We start from the raw sequence: 17274 nt of genomic DNA, 5'->3' as shown, positions 1-17274 counted from the left end.
GTCCGAGGTGTCCCCCAGGTGTCCCTGGCAGGGTCCCAGGTGTCCCCAGGTGTCCCTGGCAGGGTCCCAGGTGTCCCCATTGGGCTCAGAGGTGGCAGCTCCAGCGGGGCCATCCCGGAGGAAGGAAGGAAAGAAAGAAAAAGAAAGAAAAAAAAAGGAAAAAGAAATAAAAATAAGGAAAAAGGAAGAAAAAAGAAAGAAAAAGAAAAAGAAAAAGAAAGAAAAAGAAAGAAAAAGAAAAAGAAAAAAGAAAGAAAAAAGAAAGAAAAAGAAAAAATAAAGAAAAAAGAAAGAAAAAGAAAGAAAAAGAAAGAAAAAAGAAAGAAAAAGAAAGAAAAAGAAGGAAAAATAAAGAAAAATAAAGAAAAAGAAGGAAAAATAAAGAAAAAAAGAAGGAAAAAGAAGGGAGGAAGAAGGAGGAGGAGGAGGAGGAAGGCCAGCCGGACCCCGCCGGACTCTGAGCTGCTGCCCCGGCCGGGTGAGAGGGAGCGAGGAGCGCATGGATCGAAGCATGTTTGGGAAATTCGGGAGGCCGGGGGAGGGGGAACAAATCCCGCAGCAAAAAAAAAACCACAAAAACCCACAAAAAACCACAAAAAAAAAAGCTTTGCCAAGATTTTGAGGGGAGGGAGAGGGGAGGGAGGGGAAGGTTTGATTTCCTCTGGGCTCGGGGTCTTGTTTTTCCCAAAAATCACAAAAAAAAAAAAAAGAGGGGAGGGGAAAAGCGTTGATGGGAAATTATTTAATCTCCGTGCATTTATCTAAAGAGCAGCTGATAAACCCCACGAGATAACGAATTCCAGGATTTTTTCCCCCTTTCCAAACCCCTTTCCCGCCCAAAAAAATCCTGCTGATCCCTGGTTTTTGCATCTTTTTAAGCAGCTCTATATTTGGAAAGAGAGAATATCTATATATCTTTATCTCCAGAGCTATAGCCACCTGGTTTTGGGTTTTTTTTTTTTCCCTTTTTTGGGTTAGGATTTTTTCCTAAAAAATAATAATTCCTATCTCTGGACTGGAGGAGACGCTCCCGGGTCGCCCCAAGTGGCTGGAGGGAGTTTTTTAAAGCGACTGAATGAATGTGAAAAAAAAACAAAACAAAAAAAAAAAACAAAAAGAAAAAAAAACCAAAAAAAGAAAAAAAAAAAAGAAAAAAAAAGGTCTTTTTAAACACACACACACACACACAAAAAAAAAATAAAAACACTCCTAAAACCCTCCCCACCTCTAAAAAAAAAAAACATATTTTAAATGCTCTGGATTTGTTAAAATTCAGATATTTATTAAAAAAAAAATCAACACACACACACACAAAATATATAAAAAATAAAAATAAACCAACCCCAAAGTTGGGTTTTGGGACACACCGAGTCTTCCAGGCACTCAGCAGGGAGGTCCCCGAGGGTCGTGTCCCCAAATTTGGGGCTGGCGGTGGCGGCGGGGACGCCGGAGCCCGGTGGTTTTTAAGGGGGAAGGGAGCGGCGTCCCCAGTGCCACCTCCGTGTCCCCTGGGGTGACCGGGAGGGCTCGGTGGTCCCAAAAGCCGAGACCCCCAGGGAGGCATTAAATAAAAAAACTCTTGTGGTGCTAAGAGGGGAGGACAGGGAGCTTCGTCCTGACCCTCAACCATCTGCCAACCTTGCCGAGCTTGACAGGGAAAAGGGCCCGGAGCTCCTCCGGGACACCGGGGTGGCCCCGGGGTGGCCCCGGGGTGGCCCCAGGATGTCACCTGTCCTGTGCCAGGACATTGGGATGTCCCCAGGATGTCACCTGTCCTGTGCCAGGACATTGGGATGTCCCCAGGATGTCACCTGTCCTGTGCCAGGGCACTGGGATGTCCCCAGGGTGGTCCCTGTCCTGTACCAGGACCCCAGGGTGGCCCCGGGGTGGCCCCAAGATGTCACCTGTCCTGTGCCAGGGTACTGGGATGTCCCCAGGATGTCCCTGGGATGTCCCCAGGATGGTCCCTGTCCTGTGCCAGAGCACTGGGACCTCCCCAGGATGTCACCTGTCCTGTGCCAGGACATTGGGATGTCCCCAGGATGTCACCTGTCCTGTGCCAGGACATTGGGATGTCCCCAGGATGTCACCTGTCCTGTGCCAGGACACTGGGACCTCCCCAGGATGTCACCTGTCCTGTGCCAGGGCACTGGGACCTCCCCAGGATGTCACCTGTCCTGTGCCAGGACACTGGGATGTCCCCAGGATGTCCCTAGGATGTCCCCAGGATGTCACCTGTCCTGTGCCAGGACATTGGGATGTCCCCAGGATGTCACCTGTCCTGTGCCAGGACACTGGGATGTCCCCAGGGTGTCCCCAGGATGTCACCTGTCCTGTGCCAGGGCACTGGGATGTCCCTGGGATGTCCCTGGGATGTCCCCAGGATGTCACCTGTCCTGTGCCAGGACATTGGGATGTCCCCAGGATGTCACCTGTCCTGTGCCAGGGCACTGGGATGTCCCTGGGATGTCACCTGTCCTGTGCCAGGACACTGGGATGTCCCCAGGATGTCACCTGTCCTGTGTCAGGACACTGGGACCTCCCCAGGATGTCACCTGTCCTGTGCCAGGACACTGGGACCTCCCCAGGGTGTCCCCAGGATGTCACCTGTCCTGTGCCAGGACACTGGGACCTCCCCACGGTGTCCCCAGGATGTCACCTGTCCTGTGCCAGGGCACTGGGATGTCCCTGGGATGTCCCCAGGATGGTCCCTGTCCTGTGCCAGGACACCAGGGTGGCCCTGGGGTGTCCCCAGGATGTCACCTGCCCTGTGCCAGGGCACTGGGACCTCCCCAGGATGTCACCTGTCCTGTGACAGGACACCAGGGTGGCCCCGGGGTGGCCCTGGGATGTCACCTGTCCTGTACCAGGGCACTGGGATGTCCCCAGGGTGTCCCCAGGATGGTCCCTGTCCTGTGCCAGGACACTGGGATATCCCCGGGATGTCCCCAGGATGTCACCTGTCCTGTGTCAGGAGACTGGGACCTCCCCAGGATGGTCCCTGTCCTGTGCCAGGACACCAGGGTGGCCCCGGGGTGGCCCTGAGATGTCACTTGTCCTGTGCCAGGGCACTGGGATATCCCCAGGATGGTCCCTGTCCTGTGCCAGGACACTGCGATGTCCCCAGGATGTCCCCAGGGTGTCCCCAGGGTGTCCCCAGGGTCTCCCCTGTCCTGTGCCAGGGCACTGGGACCACCCCAGGATGTCCCCAGGGTGTCCCCAGGATGTCCCCAGGGTGTCCCCTACCCTTTACCCAGGATGTCCCCGACATGTCCCCTGCCCTGTGCCAGCCACCGGGATGTCCCCAGGAGGGTCCCCGGTGCCACCTCCTTGTCCCCGAGCCCTCACCCAGGTGGCGACACCCGGAGCTCTCCGGAAGCCACCGGGGCTGCGTGGCCTGTCCCTGTCCCCGGCTGCCACCCCGCTGTCCCAACCGGAATAAAAAAATCCCGGGAGAACCAAAATCCCGGGAATTCCGGGCTCGGCGAGCCCGGGCACCTGCCCGAGCCCTCACCTGTGTCACCGCGGGTGCCACCGCACCTGGCAGGTGTCCCCAGCCCCGCAGGGGGACCGCCGAGCTCAGGTCCTGCCCCTCGGCCGTGTCCCCGCAGCCCCCGCGATGTCACCGATGTCCCCCCCGCGGCAGCGCCCGTGTCCCCAAATCTGCCCTGCCGGCCCCGCTGGGTCCTCAGGTGTCACCCTCGGCCCCCAAATCCTCTGGGACAGAGCCCCCCATGGTCGCCTGCCCGCAATCTGCCTACCCTGTGCCCCTAAATCCTCCCTCCTGTGCCCCCCAAATCTGCCTTCCTGTGCCCCCAAATCTGTTCCACCTGTGCCCCCCAAATCCGCCCTCCTGTGCCCCCCAAATCCGCCCTCCTGTGCCCCCAAATCTGTTCCACCTGTGCCCCCCAAATCCGCCCTCCTGTGCCCCCCAAATCCAGCCCCCTGTGCCCCCAAATCCGTCCCACCCTGTGCCCCCCAAATCTGTCCCACCTGGGCCCCCAAATCTGTCACACCTGGGCCCCCCAAATCCAGCCCCCTGTGCCCCCAAATCTGTCCCACCTGTGCCCCCCAAATCCAGCCCCCTGTGCCCCCCAAATCCAGCCCCCTGTGCCCCCCAAATCCTTCCCCTGTGCCCCCCAAATCCGCCCTCCTGTGCCCCCCAAATCCGCCCTCCTGTGCCCCCAAATCTGTCCCACCTGGGCCCCCCAAATCTGTCCCACCTGTGCCCCTAAATCCATCCCCCTGTGCCCCCAAATCCATCTCACCTGTGCCCCAAATCCATCGCATCTGCACCCCAAAATCCAGGCCCCTGTGCCCCCAAATCCAGCCCGACCCTGTGTCCTCCTATCTGTGCCCCAAATCCATCTCACCTGTGCCCCCAAATCCATCCCCTTGTGCTCCCAAATTGATCTCACCTGTGCCCCAAATCCATCTCACCCTGTGCCCCCAAATCCATCCCCCTGTGCTCCCAAATCCATACACCTGTACCCCCAAATCCATCCCCCTGTACCCCGCAAATCCGTCCCCCTGTGCCCCCAAATCCATCCACCTGTGCCCCCAAATCCATGTCACCTGTGCCCCAAATCCGCCCTCCTGTGCCCCAAATCCATCTCACCCGTATCCCCCAAATCCGTCCCCCTGTGCCCCAAATCCGCCCTCCTGTGCCCCCCAAATCCATCTCACCCTGTGCCCCCAAATCCATCCACCTGTACCCCCCAAATCCATCTCATGTGTGCCCCCAAATCTGTCCCACCTGTGCCCCCCAAATCCATCTCACCCTGTGCCCCCAAATCCATCCCCCTGTGTTCCCAAATCTGCCTTCCTGTGCCCCCAAATCTGTCCCACCCTGTTCCCCCCAAATCCATCTCACACTGTCCCCCCAAATCCATCCCCCTGTGCCCCCAAATTGATCTCACACTGTCCCCCCAAATCCGTCCCCCTGTGTTCCCAAATCCGGCCGGTGCCACCCTCGCCCTGTGCCCCCGCTGTGTCCGGCATTCCCAGGACACGCCGGGCACAGGGACAGGCTGGCAGATCCGTCCCCATCCCATCCCACATCCCATCCCACATCCCATCCCAGATCCATCCCAGATCCATCTCAATCCCATCCCAGATCCCATCCCAGATCCATCCTGATCCCACCCTGATCCCATCCCAGATCCATCCCGATCCCATCCCAGATCCTTCCCAGATCCATCTCAATCCCATCCCAGATCCCATCCCAGATCCATCCCATCTCCATTCCTGATCCCATCCCAGATCCATCCCAGATCCATCCCGATCCCATCCCAGATCCCATCCCAGATCTGTCCCAATCCCATCCCAGATCTGTCCCAATCCCATCCCAGATCCATCTCAATCCCATCTCAATCCCATCCCGTATCCCATCCCGATCCCATCCCGATCCCATCCCAGATCCATTCCTGATCCCATCCCAGATCCATCCCAATCCCATCCCAGATCTATCTCAATCCCATCCCAAATCCATCCCAGATTCATCCCAGATCCATCCCAATCCCATCCCAGATCCATCCTGATCCCATCCCAGATCCATCCCAGATCCATTCCAGATCCCATCCCAATCCCATCCCATCTCCATCCCAGATCCATCCCAATCCCATCCCAGATCCATCCCAGATCCATCCCGATCCCATCCCAGATCCATCCCATCTCCATTCCTGATCTCATCCCAGATCCATCCCGGATCCAATCCCATGTCCAAGTACGGATCCATCCCATCTCCCATCCCAGATCCCACCCCAGATCCCATCCCAGATCCATCCCAGATCCATCCCATCTCCATTCCAGATCCCATCCCAGATCCATCCCAATCCCATCCCATCTCCCATCCCATTTCCCATCCCATCTCCATCCCAGATCCATCCCAATCCCATCCCAGATCCATCCTGGATCCATCCCGTGCCGCCCTCCTGTGCCTCCTGTGCCACCTCCTGTCCGTGTCCCCTCTGTCCCCGAGCCCTTCCCATCTCTGTCCCAATCCCATCCCAGGCAGCTCCCAGCCCCTCCGCATCCCGCCGGGAATGTCGCACGCGGGAACGTTCCATGGGAATGTCGCACGTGTGAATGTCCCACGGGAATGTCGCACACGGGAATGTCACACGCGGGAATGTTCCATGGGAATGTCCCACGGGAATGTCACATGCCGGAATGTTCCATGGGAATGTCCCACACAGGAATGTCACACTCGGGATGTTTCATGGGAATGTCGCACACGGGAATGTCGCGCATGGGAATGTCACACACGGGAATGTTCCATGGGAATGTCACATGCGGGAATGTTCCGCGGGAATGTCACGTGGGAATGTTCCATGGGAATGTCACACATGGGAATGTTCCATGGGAATGTCACACGCGGGAATGTCACGCGGGATTGTCCCACACAGGAATGTCACACTCGGGATGTTCCATGGGAATGTCGCACACGGGAATGTCGCGCATGGGAATGTCACACGCGGGAATGTTCCGCGGGAATGTCACGTGGGAATGTTCCATGGGAATGTCACACATGGGAATGTCGCATGGCGGGCAAAGCGCTTCCCTTCCCAGGCTGGGGAATTCCCAGGACCACCCTGCCTGGCACTGACCACCCTGAGCGGCACTGTCCACCCTGCCTGGCACTGACCACCCTGCCTGGTACTGACCACCCTGGCACTGACCACCCTGCCTGGTACTGACCACCCTGGCACTGACCACCCCTGCCTGACCACCCTGGCACTGACCACCCTGGCACTGACCACCGATGCCCAGCACTGACCACCCCTGCCTGGCACTGACCACCCTGCCTGGTACTGACCACCCTGGCACTGACCACCCTGCCTGGCACTGACCACCCTGGCACTGACCACCCTGAGCGGCACTGACCACCCCTGTCCAGCACTGACCACCCTGGCACTGACCACCCTGCCTGGCACTGACCACCCTGAGTGGCACTGACCACCCTGCCTGGTACTGACCACCCTGCCTGGCACTGACCACCCTGAGCAGCACTGACCACCCTTGTCCAGCACTGACCACCCTGGCACTGACCACCCTGCCCAACCTGCCCAGCATTGACCACCCCTGCCTGGCACTGACCACCCTGGCACTGACCACCCTGCCTGACCACCCTGGCACTGACCACCCTGAGTGGCACTGACCACCCCTGCCTGGTCCTGACCACCCTGGCACTGACCACCCTGAGTGGCACTGACCACCCCTGTCCAGCACTGACCACCCCTGCCTGGCACTGACCACCCCGGCACTGACCACCCTGCTTGGCACTGACCACCCTGAGTGGCACTGACCACCCCTGTCCAGCACTGACCACCCCTGCCTGACCACCCTGGCACTGACCACCCTGCCTGACACTGACCACCCCTGCCTGACCCACCCTGACACTGACCACCCCTGCCTGACCCACCCTGGCACTGACCACCCCTGCCTGACCACCCCGGCACTGACCACCCTGGCACTGACCACCCTTCCTGGCACTGACCACCCCTGCCTGACCACCCTGCTTGGCACTGACCACCCTGAGTGGCACTGACCACCCTGAGTGGCACTGACCACCCCTGTCCAGCACTGACCACCCCTGCCTGGCACTGACCACCCCGGCACTGACCACCCTACTCAGCACTGACCACCCCTGCCTGGCACTGACCACCCTGAGTGGCACTGACCACCCCTGTCCAGCACTGACCACCCCTGCCTGGCACTGACCACCCCAGCACTGACCACCCTACTCAGCACTGACCACCCCTGCCTGGCACTGACCACCCCGGCACTGACCACCCTGCTTGGCACTGACCACCCTGAGTGGCACTGACCACCCCTGTCCAGCACTGACCACCCCTGCCTGACCCACCCTGGCACTGACCACCCTGCCTGACACTGACCACCCTTCCTGGCACTGACCACCCTGACACTGACCACCCCTGCCTGACCACCCCGGCACTGACCACCCTGGCACTGACCACCCCTGCCTGACCACCCTGCATGGCACTGACCACCCTGCTTTGCCACCCTGCCTGTCCCTGCCCCTGTCCCTACGCGTGTCCCTGCCTGTCTCTCCTGTCCCCGTCCTTACCCCTGTCCCCCCCTGTCCCCCCTGTCCCCGGTGTCCCTCCCCTGTCCCCGCAGGTTCCGCAGTCCCCGGTGTCCCCGGTGTCCCCCTGCGCGCCGCGGTGGAAGGTGACAGTGGCGGCCTGAGCCCGGGCATCCCCGGGTCTCGGCCCCTTCTTTTTCCGCAGCTGTTTTTTGGGGCCCCCCCTTGACGGAGAGACCCGCCCGCGGCCAAAACCCCGCGGAGCGCAACCGCTCCGCGCCAAGCTCGCTCTGGGACCGGGAGAGCTGGACGCCTTCTCGCCATTTCGGAGGAGCCTTCCTCACCCTCCTCCTCCTCTTCCTTTTCCCCTGGGGTTTTTTTCCCCTCTCGTCCTCCGCGCCCCCGGAGGGCGGAAATGGCGGTGCCCGCTCCGCGCCCGCGGAGCCGCGGCCGTGCCCGCCCGGGCACCCCCAGCTCCCGCTGAAGCAGCTGCAGCCGTACCTGTGTTGGTAACACTGAGTGTCACCCGCCCCGCGGGGACACCACGGCTCGTCCCAGTCAGGCGCCACGCCAGAGAAGGCGACTTCCACCCGCGCTGCCCGGCCCGGGAGCGCCCGGGGCTGCCACCCACCTGTGTCCCTTTGTGCCGTGTCCCCGCAGCGTCCTCGTCCTGCTGGCCCTGTCCCCCTGTGCCGCTCATGCCTGTCCCCTATCCTGTTTATCCTTGTCCCCTGTGCCACTCATCCCTGTCCCTTGTCCCTTTTATCCCTGTCCCCTGTGCCACTCATCCCTGTCCCCTTTCCCGTTTATCCCTGTCCCCTGTGCCACTCATCCCTGTCCCCTATCCTGTTTATCCCTGTCCCCTGTGCCACTCATCCCTGTCCCCTATCCTGTTTATCCTTGTCCCCTGTGCCTCTCATCCCTGTCCCCTTTCCCGTTTATTCCCATCCTCTATCCCGTTTATCCCTGTGCCATTTATTCCTGTCCCCTGTGCCGCTCATCCCTGTCCCCTGTGCCACTCATCCCTGTCCCCTGTGCCGCTCATCCTTGTCCCCTGTGCCTCTCATCCCTGTCCCCTTTCCCGTTTATTCCCATCCCCTGTCCCGTTTATCCCTGTGCCATTTATTCCTGTCCCCTGTCCCTTTTATCCCTGTCCCCTGAGCCACTCATCCCTGTCCCCTGTGCCATTTATCCCTGTCCCCTGTCCCGTTTATCCCTGTTCCTTTTATCCCTGTCCCCTGTCCCCCGCTCATCCTGTCGCCTGTGCCATTTGTCCCTGTCCCCCACCCCACTCATTCTTGCCTCCGGGCCACTCATCCCTGTCCCGTCCATCCCTGTCCCCTGTCCCGCTCATCCCTGTCCCACTCATCCCTGTCCCTTGTCCCGCTCATCCCTGTCCCGTCCACCCCTGTCCCCTGTCCCGCTCATCCCTGTCCCGTCCACCCCTGTCCCCTGTCCCGCTCATCCCTGTCCCACTCATCCCTGTCCCTTGTCCCGCTCATCCCTGTCCCGCTCATCCCTGTCCCCTGTGCCACTCATCCCTGTCCCCAGGCCTTTTCATCCTCGTCCCCCGATCCCTTTCATCCTTGTCCCAGCCGCTGTCGTTCCTGTCCCCTGAGCCACTCATCCCTGTCCCCATCCCTGCTCATTCCTGTCGCCTGTGCCACTCATCCCTGTCCCCTCTCCTGTCCATCCCTGTCCCCTGCACTGCCCGTCCCTGTCCCCTCTCCTGCCCATCCCTGTCCCCTGCACTGTCCATCCCTGTCCCCTGCACTGTCCATCCCTGTCCCTTGTCCATCCCTGTCCTCAACCAGTCCCTGTCCCCTGCACTCCCCACCCCTGTCCCCTGTCCATCCGTGTCCCCTGTCCCTCCGTGTCCCCTGTCCCCAGCCCGTCCCTGTCCCCAGCCTGTCCCTGTCCCCCTCCCACCCCTGTCCCCAGCGCTGCCACGGGCAGGTGGCAGATCTGGACAAGGGACTCCCAAAGGCCATCAGGGTCCCCGGGCGAACTGGCTTCACCCGGGGTGGCCCCTCCAGCTGCCAGCACAGACCCCCCCGTGTCCCCTCCGTGTCCCCCCGGTGTCCCCCCGGTGTCCCCCCGGTGTTCCTCAGTGCCACCGGCTCCGGGGTGGCCCCGCGGTCACTTCCCGGTGTCCGCAGCTCCCGTCCCCTCTCCGGACACCTCCAGAGCCAGGGCCACCTCGCCTTTGGAAAAGCCATCCGGGAGGAGGCAGGGCTGGACCCTAACTGACCCCTGGGCCCTGGGTGACACTGACCCCTGGGTGACACTGACCCCTGGGTGACACTGACCCCTGGGTCACGCTGACCCCTGGGTGACACTGACCCCTGGGTCACACTGACCCCTGGGCCCTGGGTGACACTGACCCCTGGGTGACACTGACCCCTGGGTCACACTGACCCCTGGGTCACACTGACCCCTGGGCCCTGGGTGACACTGACCCCTGGGTCACACTGACCCCTGGGCCCTGGGTGACACTGACCCCTGGGTCACACTGACCCCTGGGCCCTGGGTGACACTGACCCCTGGGTCACACTGACCCCTGGGCCCTGGGTGACACTGACCCCTGGGTGACACTGACCCCTGGGTCACGCTGACCCCTGGGTGACACTTACCCCTGGGTGACACTGACCCCTGGATCACACTGACCCTTGGGCCATGCTGACCCCTGGGTCACACTGACCCCTGGGTGACACTGACCCCTGGGTCACGCTGACCCCTGGGTCACACTGACCCCTGGGTCACACTGACCCGTGGGTCACACTGACCTCTGGGTCACGCTGACCCCTGGGTGACACTGACCCCCGGGTCCCACTGACCCCTGGGCCTGGGTGACACTGACCCCTGGGTGACACTGACCCCTGGGTGACACTGACCCTTGGGCCACACTGACCCCTGGGCCTGGGTGACACTGACCCCTGGGTGACACTGACCCTTGGGCCACACTGACCCCTGGGTGACACTGACCCCTGGGTGACACTGACCCCTGCGTCACACTGACCCCTGGGTCACGCTGACCCCTGGGTGACACTGGCCCCTGGGTGACACTGACCCCTGACCCCTGGGTCACACTGACCCTTGGGTCACGCTGACCCTTGGGCCCTGGGTGACACTGACCCCTGGGCCCTGGGTGACACTGACCCCTGGGTCACGCTGACCCCTGGGTCACGCTGACCCCTGGGTGACACTGACCCTTGGGCCCTGGGTCACACTGACCCCTGGGTCACACTGACCCCCGGGTCACACTGACCCCTGGGTGACACTGACCCTTGGGTCACACTGACCCTTGGGCCCTGGGTGACACTGACCCCTGGGTGACACTGACCCCTGACCCCTGGGTCACACTGACCCCTGGACCACACTGACCCTTGGGTCACGCTGACCCCTGGGTGACACTGACCCCCGGGTCACACTGACCCCTGGGCCTGGGTGACACTGACCCCTGGGTCACACTGACCCCTGGGTCACACTGACCCCTGGGTGACACTGACCCCTGGGTCACGCTGACCCCTGGGTCACACTGACCCCTGGGTGACACTGACCCGTGGGTCACACTGACCCGTGGGTCACGCTGACCCCTGGGTGACACTGACCCCCGGGTCCCACTGACCCCTGGGCCTGGGTGACACTGACCCCTGGGTGACACTGACCCCTGGGTGACACTGACCCTTGGGCCACACTGACCCCTGGGTCACACTGACCCGTGGGTCACACTGACCCCTGGGTGACACTGACCTCTGGGTCACACTGACCCCTGGGTCACACTGACCCCTGGGTGACACTGACCCCTGACCCCTCGGCCATGCCAACCCCTCGGCCGTGCTGACCCCTGGGTCACCGCCAGGCTCTGCCAACCCCTGGGTCACACTGACCCCTTGGTCACAACAACACATCGGCCATGCCAAACCTTTGGCCACACTGACCCCTCGGCCATGCCAATCCCGGGGTCACCCTGACCCCTCGGCCATGCCAATCCCGGGGTCACCCTGACCCCTCGGCCATGCCAATCCCGGGGTCACCCTGACCCCTCGGCCATGCCAATCCTGGGGTCACACTGACCCCTCGGCCATGTCAACCCATCGGCTGTGCCGACCCTTTGGCCACACTGACCCTTTGGCCATGCCAACACTTTGGCCATGCCGACCCCTCGGCCACACCAACCCATTGGCTGTGCCAACACCTCGGCCACGCCTTGGCCACGCCAACCCATTGGCCACGCTGGCCCCTTGACCACACTGACCCCTCGGCCACACTGACCCCTTGACCACACTGACCCCTCGGCCACACCAACCCATTGGCCATGCCAAACCCTCGGCCACGCCAATCCATCAGCTGTGCCAACCTCTTGGTCAGCCCTCAGCCACACTGACCCTTCAGCCACACTGAAACCTCAGCCACACTGACCCCTCGGCCACACTGACCCCTTGGTCACACTGACCCCTCAGCCACACTGACCCCTCGGCCACACTGACCCCTCAGCCACACTGACCCCTCGGTCACACTGACCCCTCGATCACAGTGACTCCTTGGTCACACTGACCCTTTGGTCACACTGACCCCTTGGTCACAGTGACCCCTCAGCCACACTGACCCCTCAGCCACACTGACTCCTCGGTCACACCGACCCCTTGGTCACACTGACCCCTTGGTCACACTGACCCCTTGGTCACACTGACTCCTCAGCCACACTGATCCTTGGTCACACTGACCCCACGGCCACACTGACCCCTCGGTCACACCGACCCCTCGGCCACACTGACCCTTTGGTCACACTGACCCCTCAGCCACATTGACCCTTTGGTCACACTGACCCCTCGGCCACACTGACCCCTCAGCCACACTGATCCTTGGTCACACTGACCCATCTGCTGTGCCGACCCCTTGACCACCCTTCAGCTCCTCAGCCGTGCCAGCCCTTTGGCCATGCTGACCCCTCCCTCAGCCACACTGACCCCTCGGCCACGCCAGTCCATCGGCTGTGCCAAGTCCTTGACCACGCCTCAGCCCTCTGGCCGTGCCAGTCCCTCGGCCGTGCCGACCCCTTGACCATCCTTCAGCTCTTTGGCCATGCCAACCCATCGGCCTTGACCCCCTCTTGGCCCTTTGGCCACGCCAGCCCCTTGGTCTTGACCACCCCTTGGCCGTGCCAACCCCTTGACCACCCTCTTGGCCCTTTGGCCACGCCAACCCCTCGGTCTTGACCACCTCTTGGCCGTGCCAAACCATCGGCTGTGCCGAGCGCTTGACCACCCCTTTGGGCCTTTGGCCACGCCAACCCATTGGCCGTGTTGACCCCTTGGCCACGCCAACCCATCGGCCGTGCCGAGCCCTTGACCGCCCTTTTGGGCCTTTGGCCAGTCCAACCCCTCGGCCACACCAACTCCTTGGCCACTCCTTTTGGCCTTTGGTCACGCCAACCCATCGGCCGTGCCGAGCCCTTGACCGCCCTTTTGCCAGGCCAATCCCTCAGCCACGCCAACCCCTTGACCACTCCTTTGGGCCTTTGGCCACGCCAACCCACTGGCCACTCCTTTGGGCCTTTGGCCACGCCAACCCACTGGCCACTCCTTTGGGCCTTTGGCCACGCCAACCCATCGGCCGTGCCGACCCTTTGACCACCCCTTGGGCCTTTGGCCACGCCAACCCCTTGGCCACGCCAACCCATTGGCCGTGCCAAGCCCTCAGCCAGACCAACCCCTTGACCACTCGTTTGGGCCTTTGGCCACTCCAACCCATCGGCCATGCCAACCTCTTGACCACTCCTTTGGGCTTTTGGCCACGCCAACCCCTCAGCCATGCTGAGCCCTTGACCACCCCTCGGCCACGCCAACCTCTTGACCACTCCTTTGGGCCTTTGGCCATGCCAACCCCTTGGTCTTGACCACCCCTTGGCCACGCCAACCTCTTGACCACCCCTTTGGGCCTTTGGCCACGCCAACCCCTCGGCCGTGCCGAGCCCTTGACCGCCCTTTTGGGCCTTTGGCCAGTCCAACCCATCGGCCACACTGACCCCTCGGCCACCCCTCGGCCACACCACCCCATCGGCCGTGCCGACCCCTTGACCACCCCTTGGTCACGCCAACCCCTCGACCACACCAACCCCTCGGCCACCCCTCGGCCACGCCACCCCATCGGCCGTGCCGACCCCTTGACCACCCTTCGGTCACGCCAACCGTTTGGCCACACTGACCCCTCGGCCACGCCACCCCATCGGCCGTGCCGACCCCTTGACCACCGCTTGGCCTCTGGGCCACGCCAACCCCTTGACCACGGCTCGGCCACGCCAACCCCTGGGCCGTGCCGCCCCCGGCCACGCCGCCCCCGGGCCAGGCCGCGCCCGGCCGCGGCGGTTACTGTGATTCCTCTCATGGCTTCTCCAGCACTCGGGTTTTTCCGCTGTACAAAGGGAGACACTTTTCCTTTTCTTTTATCCCCCCCGCTTCCAAAGGGGGGGGGAGGTTTTTTTTCCCCCCTCCCCACAAAAAAAAAAAAAAATAAAAATTGTCGATATTTTTCCGTTGTCCAGCCCGGCGCCATCGCTCCCCTTTTCCATCCGCCTGTTCCCGAACTGTGACAAAGAGCAAAAACCCCCCCCCCCCCTCGGGTCACTCAGCTCCCCCCGGGGGGAACGGCCCCGCCGGACACAACCCGTGGCGGGGCCGCGCTGTCCGGCCGCTCTCCGGCCAACGCCCTCACTGCCCATGCATGTGCCACGCCCTCACGCCCGCTGCATGTGCACAGCCCGGACCCGCCACACTCGGTTCCCCCCTTCTTTTTGTTCCCCCTTGCCCCAAGCCGGACTCACCTGTGGGTTTTCGTTCCGTTTTTAATTTTCCCCCCCCCCAGCAGGGTCAGTTTGACTTCCACCCTTAATTTTGTATGGATTTTCGGAGGAGCTTTCTCCTTCTCCGGAGTCACGGAGGTGCGGCCATTCGCCTCCCGCCCTTGACGTTGTGATACACATCCCCCACAGAGATCTATGTTTCTTATATTATATTATTATTATTATTATTATTATTAATTATTATTATTAATTATTATTATTATTATTATGTAATAAATTTATAAGAAAGCTCCGCGTGCTCCTGTGGTCGATGGGATCCTGGGATGGTCCTGGCCCTACACAAGGGACTCGGAGGGTGAATTTTGGGGTGTCCCAGGTAAATTTTGGGGTGTTTCGGGTGAATTTTGGGGTTTTCCAGGTGAATTTTGGGGTCTTCCAGGTGAATTTTGGGGTGTCCCGGGTGAATTTTGGGGTGTTTCGGGTGAATTTTGGGGTGTCCCGGGTGAATTTTGGGGTGTTTCGGGTGAATTTTGAGGTGTCCTGGGTGAATTTTGGGGTCTTCCAGGTGAATTTTGGGGTGTCCCGGGTGAATTTTGGGGTGTCCCGGGTGAATTTTGGGGTTTTCCAGGTGAATTTTGGGGTGTTTCAGGTGAATTTTGGGGTGGCCCAGGTGAATTTTGGGGGGTTCTGCTTGAATTTTGGGGTGTCCTGGGTGAATTTTGAGGTGTTTTGGGTGAATTTTGGGGTCTTCCAGGTGAATTTTGGGGTGTCCTGGGTGAATTTTGAGGTGTCCTACTTGAATTTTGGGGCGTCCTGGGTGAATTTTGGGGTGTTTCGGGTGAATTTTGGGGTTTTCCAGGTGAATTTTGGGGTGTCCCGGGTGAATTTTGGGGTGTTCTGCTTGAATTTTGGGGTGTCCTGGGTGAATTTTGGGGTGTCCCAGGTGAATTTTGGGGTCTTCCAGGTAAATTTTGGGGTGTCCCAGGTGAATTTTGGGGTGTCCTGGGTGAATTTTGGGGTGTTTCGGGTGAATTTTGGGGTGTTCCTGGGTGAATTTTGGGGTGTCCCAGGTGAATTTTGGGGTGTTCCTGGGTGAATTTTGAGGTGTCCTGGGTGAATTTTGGGGTGTTTCAGGTGAATTTTGGGGTGTCCTGGGTGAATTTTGGGGTGTCCCAGGTGAATTTTGGGGTGTTCTGCTTGAATTTTGGAGTGTTTCAGGTGAATTTTGGGGTGTCCAGGGTGAATTTGGGGATCTTCCAGGTGAATTTTGGGGTGTTTCAGGTGAATTTTGAGGTGTTCCTGGGTAAATTTTAGGATGTTCTGATTGAATTTTGGGGTGTTTCAGGTGAATTTTGGGATATTTCTGGCTGAAATTTGAGGTTCTCCAGATTAATTTTGGGGTGTTCCTGGATGAGTTTTGGGGTGTTCTGGGTGAATTTTGGGGTGTTCTGGGTGAAATTTGGAGGGTCCCAGATGAATTTTGAGGTGTTTTGGATGAATTTTGAGGTGTTTTGGGTGAATTTTGGAGTGTTCCGGGTGAATTTTGAGGTCCCCGCGCTGTCCCCGCTGTCCCCACCCTGTCCTCGCTCTGTCCCCGCTGTACCCCCATTGTCCCCTCTCTCTGTCCCCGCCCTGTCCCCACCCTGTCCCCTCTCTGTCCCCGCTCTGTGCCCACCCTGTCCCCCCGCTGTCCCCTCTCTGTCCCCGCTCTGTCCCCAGTGTCCCCACCCTGTCCCCACTGTCCCCTCTCTCTGTCCCCTCTCTGTCCCCACCCTGTCCCCTCTCTATCCCCCCGCTGTCCCCTCTCTGTCCCCGCTCTGTTCCCTCTCTGTCCCCGCTGTCCCCTCTGTCCCCGCTCTGTCCCCCCGCTGTCCCCTCTCTGTCCCCGCTGTCCCCCCGCTGTCTCCACCCTGTCCCCTCTCTGTCCCCCCGCTGTCCCCTCTTTGTCCCCGCTCTGTTCCCTCTCTATCCCCGCTGTCCCCCCGCTGTCCCCTCTCTGTCCCCTCTCTGTCCCCCCTCTGTCCCCTCTCTGTCCCCCAGCTGTCCCCCCGCTGTCCCCTCTCTGTCCCCGCTGTCCCCTCTCTGTCCCCCCTCTGTCCCCACCCTGTCCCCCCGCTGTCCCCTCTGTCCCCTCTCTGTCCCCTCTCTGTCCCCGCTGTCCTCCCGCTGTCCCCTCTCTGTCCCCACCCTGTCCCCTCTCTGTCCCCCCTCTGTCCCCTCTCTGTCCCCGCTGTCCCCGCGCTGTCGCAGCTCACACCAAGCATATATTTTATTGAAAGACCAAGTGGGTGACAACGGCGTGGGGACAACCGGGGCTGGCCCGGTGGCTCGGGGGGGGCTCCTCTGGCTGCTGAGTTACAGATAAATATCGGGACATCGAGCGGGTGGCGATATAGTCACGATAGCGCTGGGCGACAGGGGCCGA

The 17274-nt window shown here is 60.8% G+C and overlaps 3 protein-coding genes across 23 annotated transcripts in view; 2 read left to right on the top strand and 1 right to left on the bottom strand.

Annotated features, from left to right (window-relative positions):
- Positions 1-934, top strand: part of SHANK3 (SH3 and multiple ankyrin repeat domains 3) — a 145182-nt gene extending 144248 nt beyond the window's left edge. For all 19 annotated transcript variants that reach the window (XM_058828152.1, XM_058828149.1, XM_058828144.1 and 16 more), the window contains one exon: positions 63-934. The gene's annotated coding sequence lies outside the window, so the exon portion shown is untranslated. The remainder of the gene's footprint in view (positions 1-62) is intronic.
- A 1740-nt stretch (positions 935-2674) lies between these two features.
- Positions 2675-5150, top strand: LOC131592657 (uncharacterized). The gene is made up of 4 exons (XM_058864314.1): positions 2675-2695; positions 2778-2944; positions 3068-4009; positions 5129-5150. Exons 2-4 carry the CDS (start codon positions 2850-2852, stop codon positions 5148-5150), a joined length of 1059 nt encoding a protein of 352 aa, XP_058720297.1. The 5' UTR covers positions 2675-2695; positions 2778-2849.
- Positions 5151-11750: 6600 nt separating this feature from the next.
- Positions 11751-15076, bottom strand: LOC131573852 (collagen alpha-1(II) chain-like). 3 transcript variants are annotated; one of them, XM_058828169.1, is made up of 4 exons: positions 14320-15076; positions 13897-14150; positions 12905-13814; positions 11751-12566 (listed from the first exon to the last, which is right to left on the bottom strand). In XM_058828169.1, exons 1-3 carry the CDS (start codon positions 14600-14602, stop codon positions 13119-13121), a joined length of 1233 nt encoding a protein of 410 aa, XP_058684152.1. In that variant the 5' UTR covers positions 14603-15076; the 3' UTR covers positions 11751-12566; positions 12905-13118. The 3 variants fall into 3 exon arrangements, with proteins under 3 accessions (XP_058684152.1, XP_058684153.1, XP_058684151.1); XM_058828170.1 differs by having other exon boundaries at positions 12905-15076; XM_058828168.1 differs by lacking the exon at positions 11751-12566 and having other exon boundaries at positions 12574-13824; positions 13908-15076.
- Positions 15077-17274: the final 2198 nt, after the last annotated feature.

This window comes from Poecile atricapillus, chromosome Z, assembly GCF_030490865.1.
Source record: "Poecile atricapillus isolate bPoeAtr1 chromosome Z, bPoeAtr1.hap1, whole genome shotgun sequence".
In the NCBI taxonomy this organism is placed as follows: Eukaryota; Metazoa; Chordata; class Aves; order Passeriformes; family Paridae; genus Poecile; species Poecile atricapillus.
The sequence above is the reverse complement of the archived record's forward strand: the minus strand, read 5'-3'. Positions and strand labels throughout refer to the sequence as shown.

What these genes read in the sequence shown, in the direction of transcription:
- LOC131592657 (XM_058864314.1), top strand. Translation starts at nt 2,850, where the DNA reads ATGTCACCTGTCCTGTACCAGGGCACTGGGATGTCCCCAGGGTGTCCC. An exon ending in CACTGGGATATCCCCGGGAT is followed by an intron (nt 2,945 to 3,067) that starts GTCCCCAGGATG and finishes GTCCTGTGCCAG; the next exon opens with GGCACTGGGATATCCCCAGG. An exon ending in CCACCTGGGCCCCCAAATCT is followed by an intron (nt 4,010 to 5,128) that starts GTCACACCTGGG and finishes ATCCCATCCCAG; the next exon opens with ATCCATCCTGATCCCACCCT.
- LOC131573852 (XM_058828168.1), bottom strand. Translation starts at nt 14,602, where the DNA reads ATGGCGCCGGGCTGGACAACGGAAAAATATCGACAATTTTTATTTTTT. An exon ending in ATGGCCAAAGGCCCAAAGGA is followed by an intron (nt 13,825 to 13,907) that starts GTGGTCAAGAGG and finishes AGCCCAAAGGAG; the next exon opens with TGGTCAAGAGGTTGGCATGG.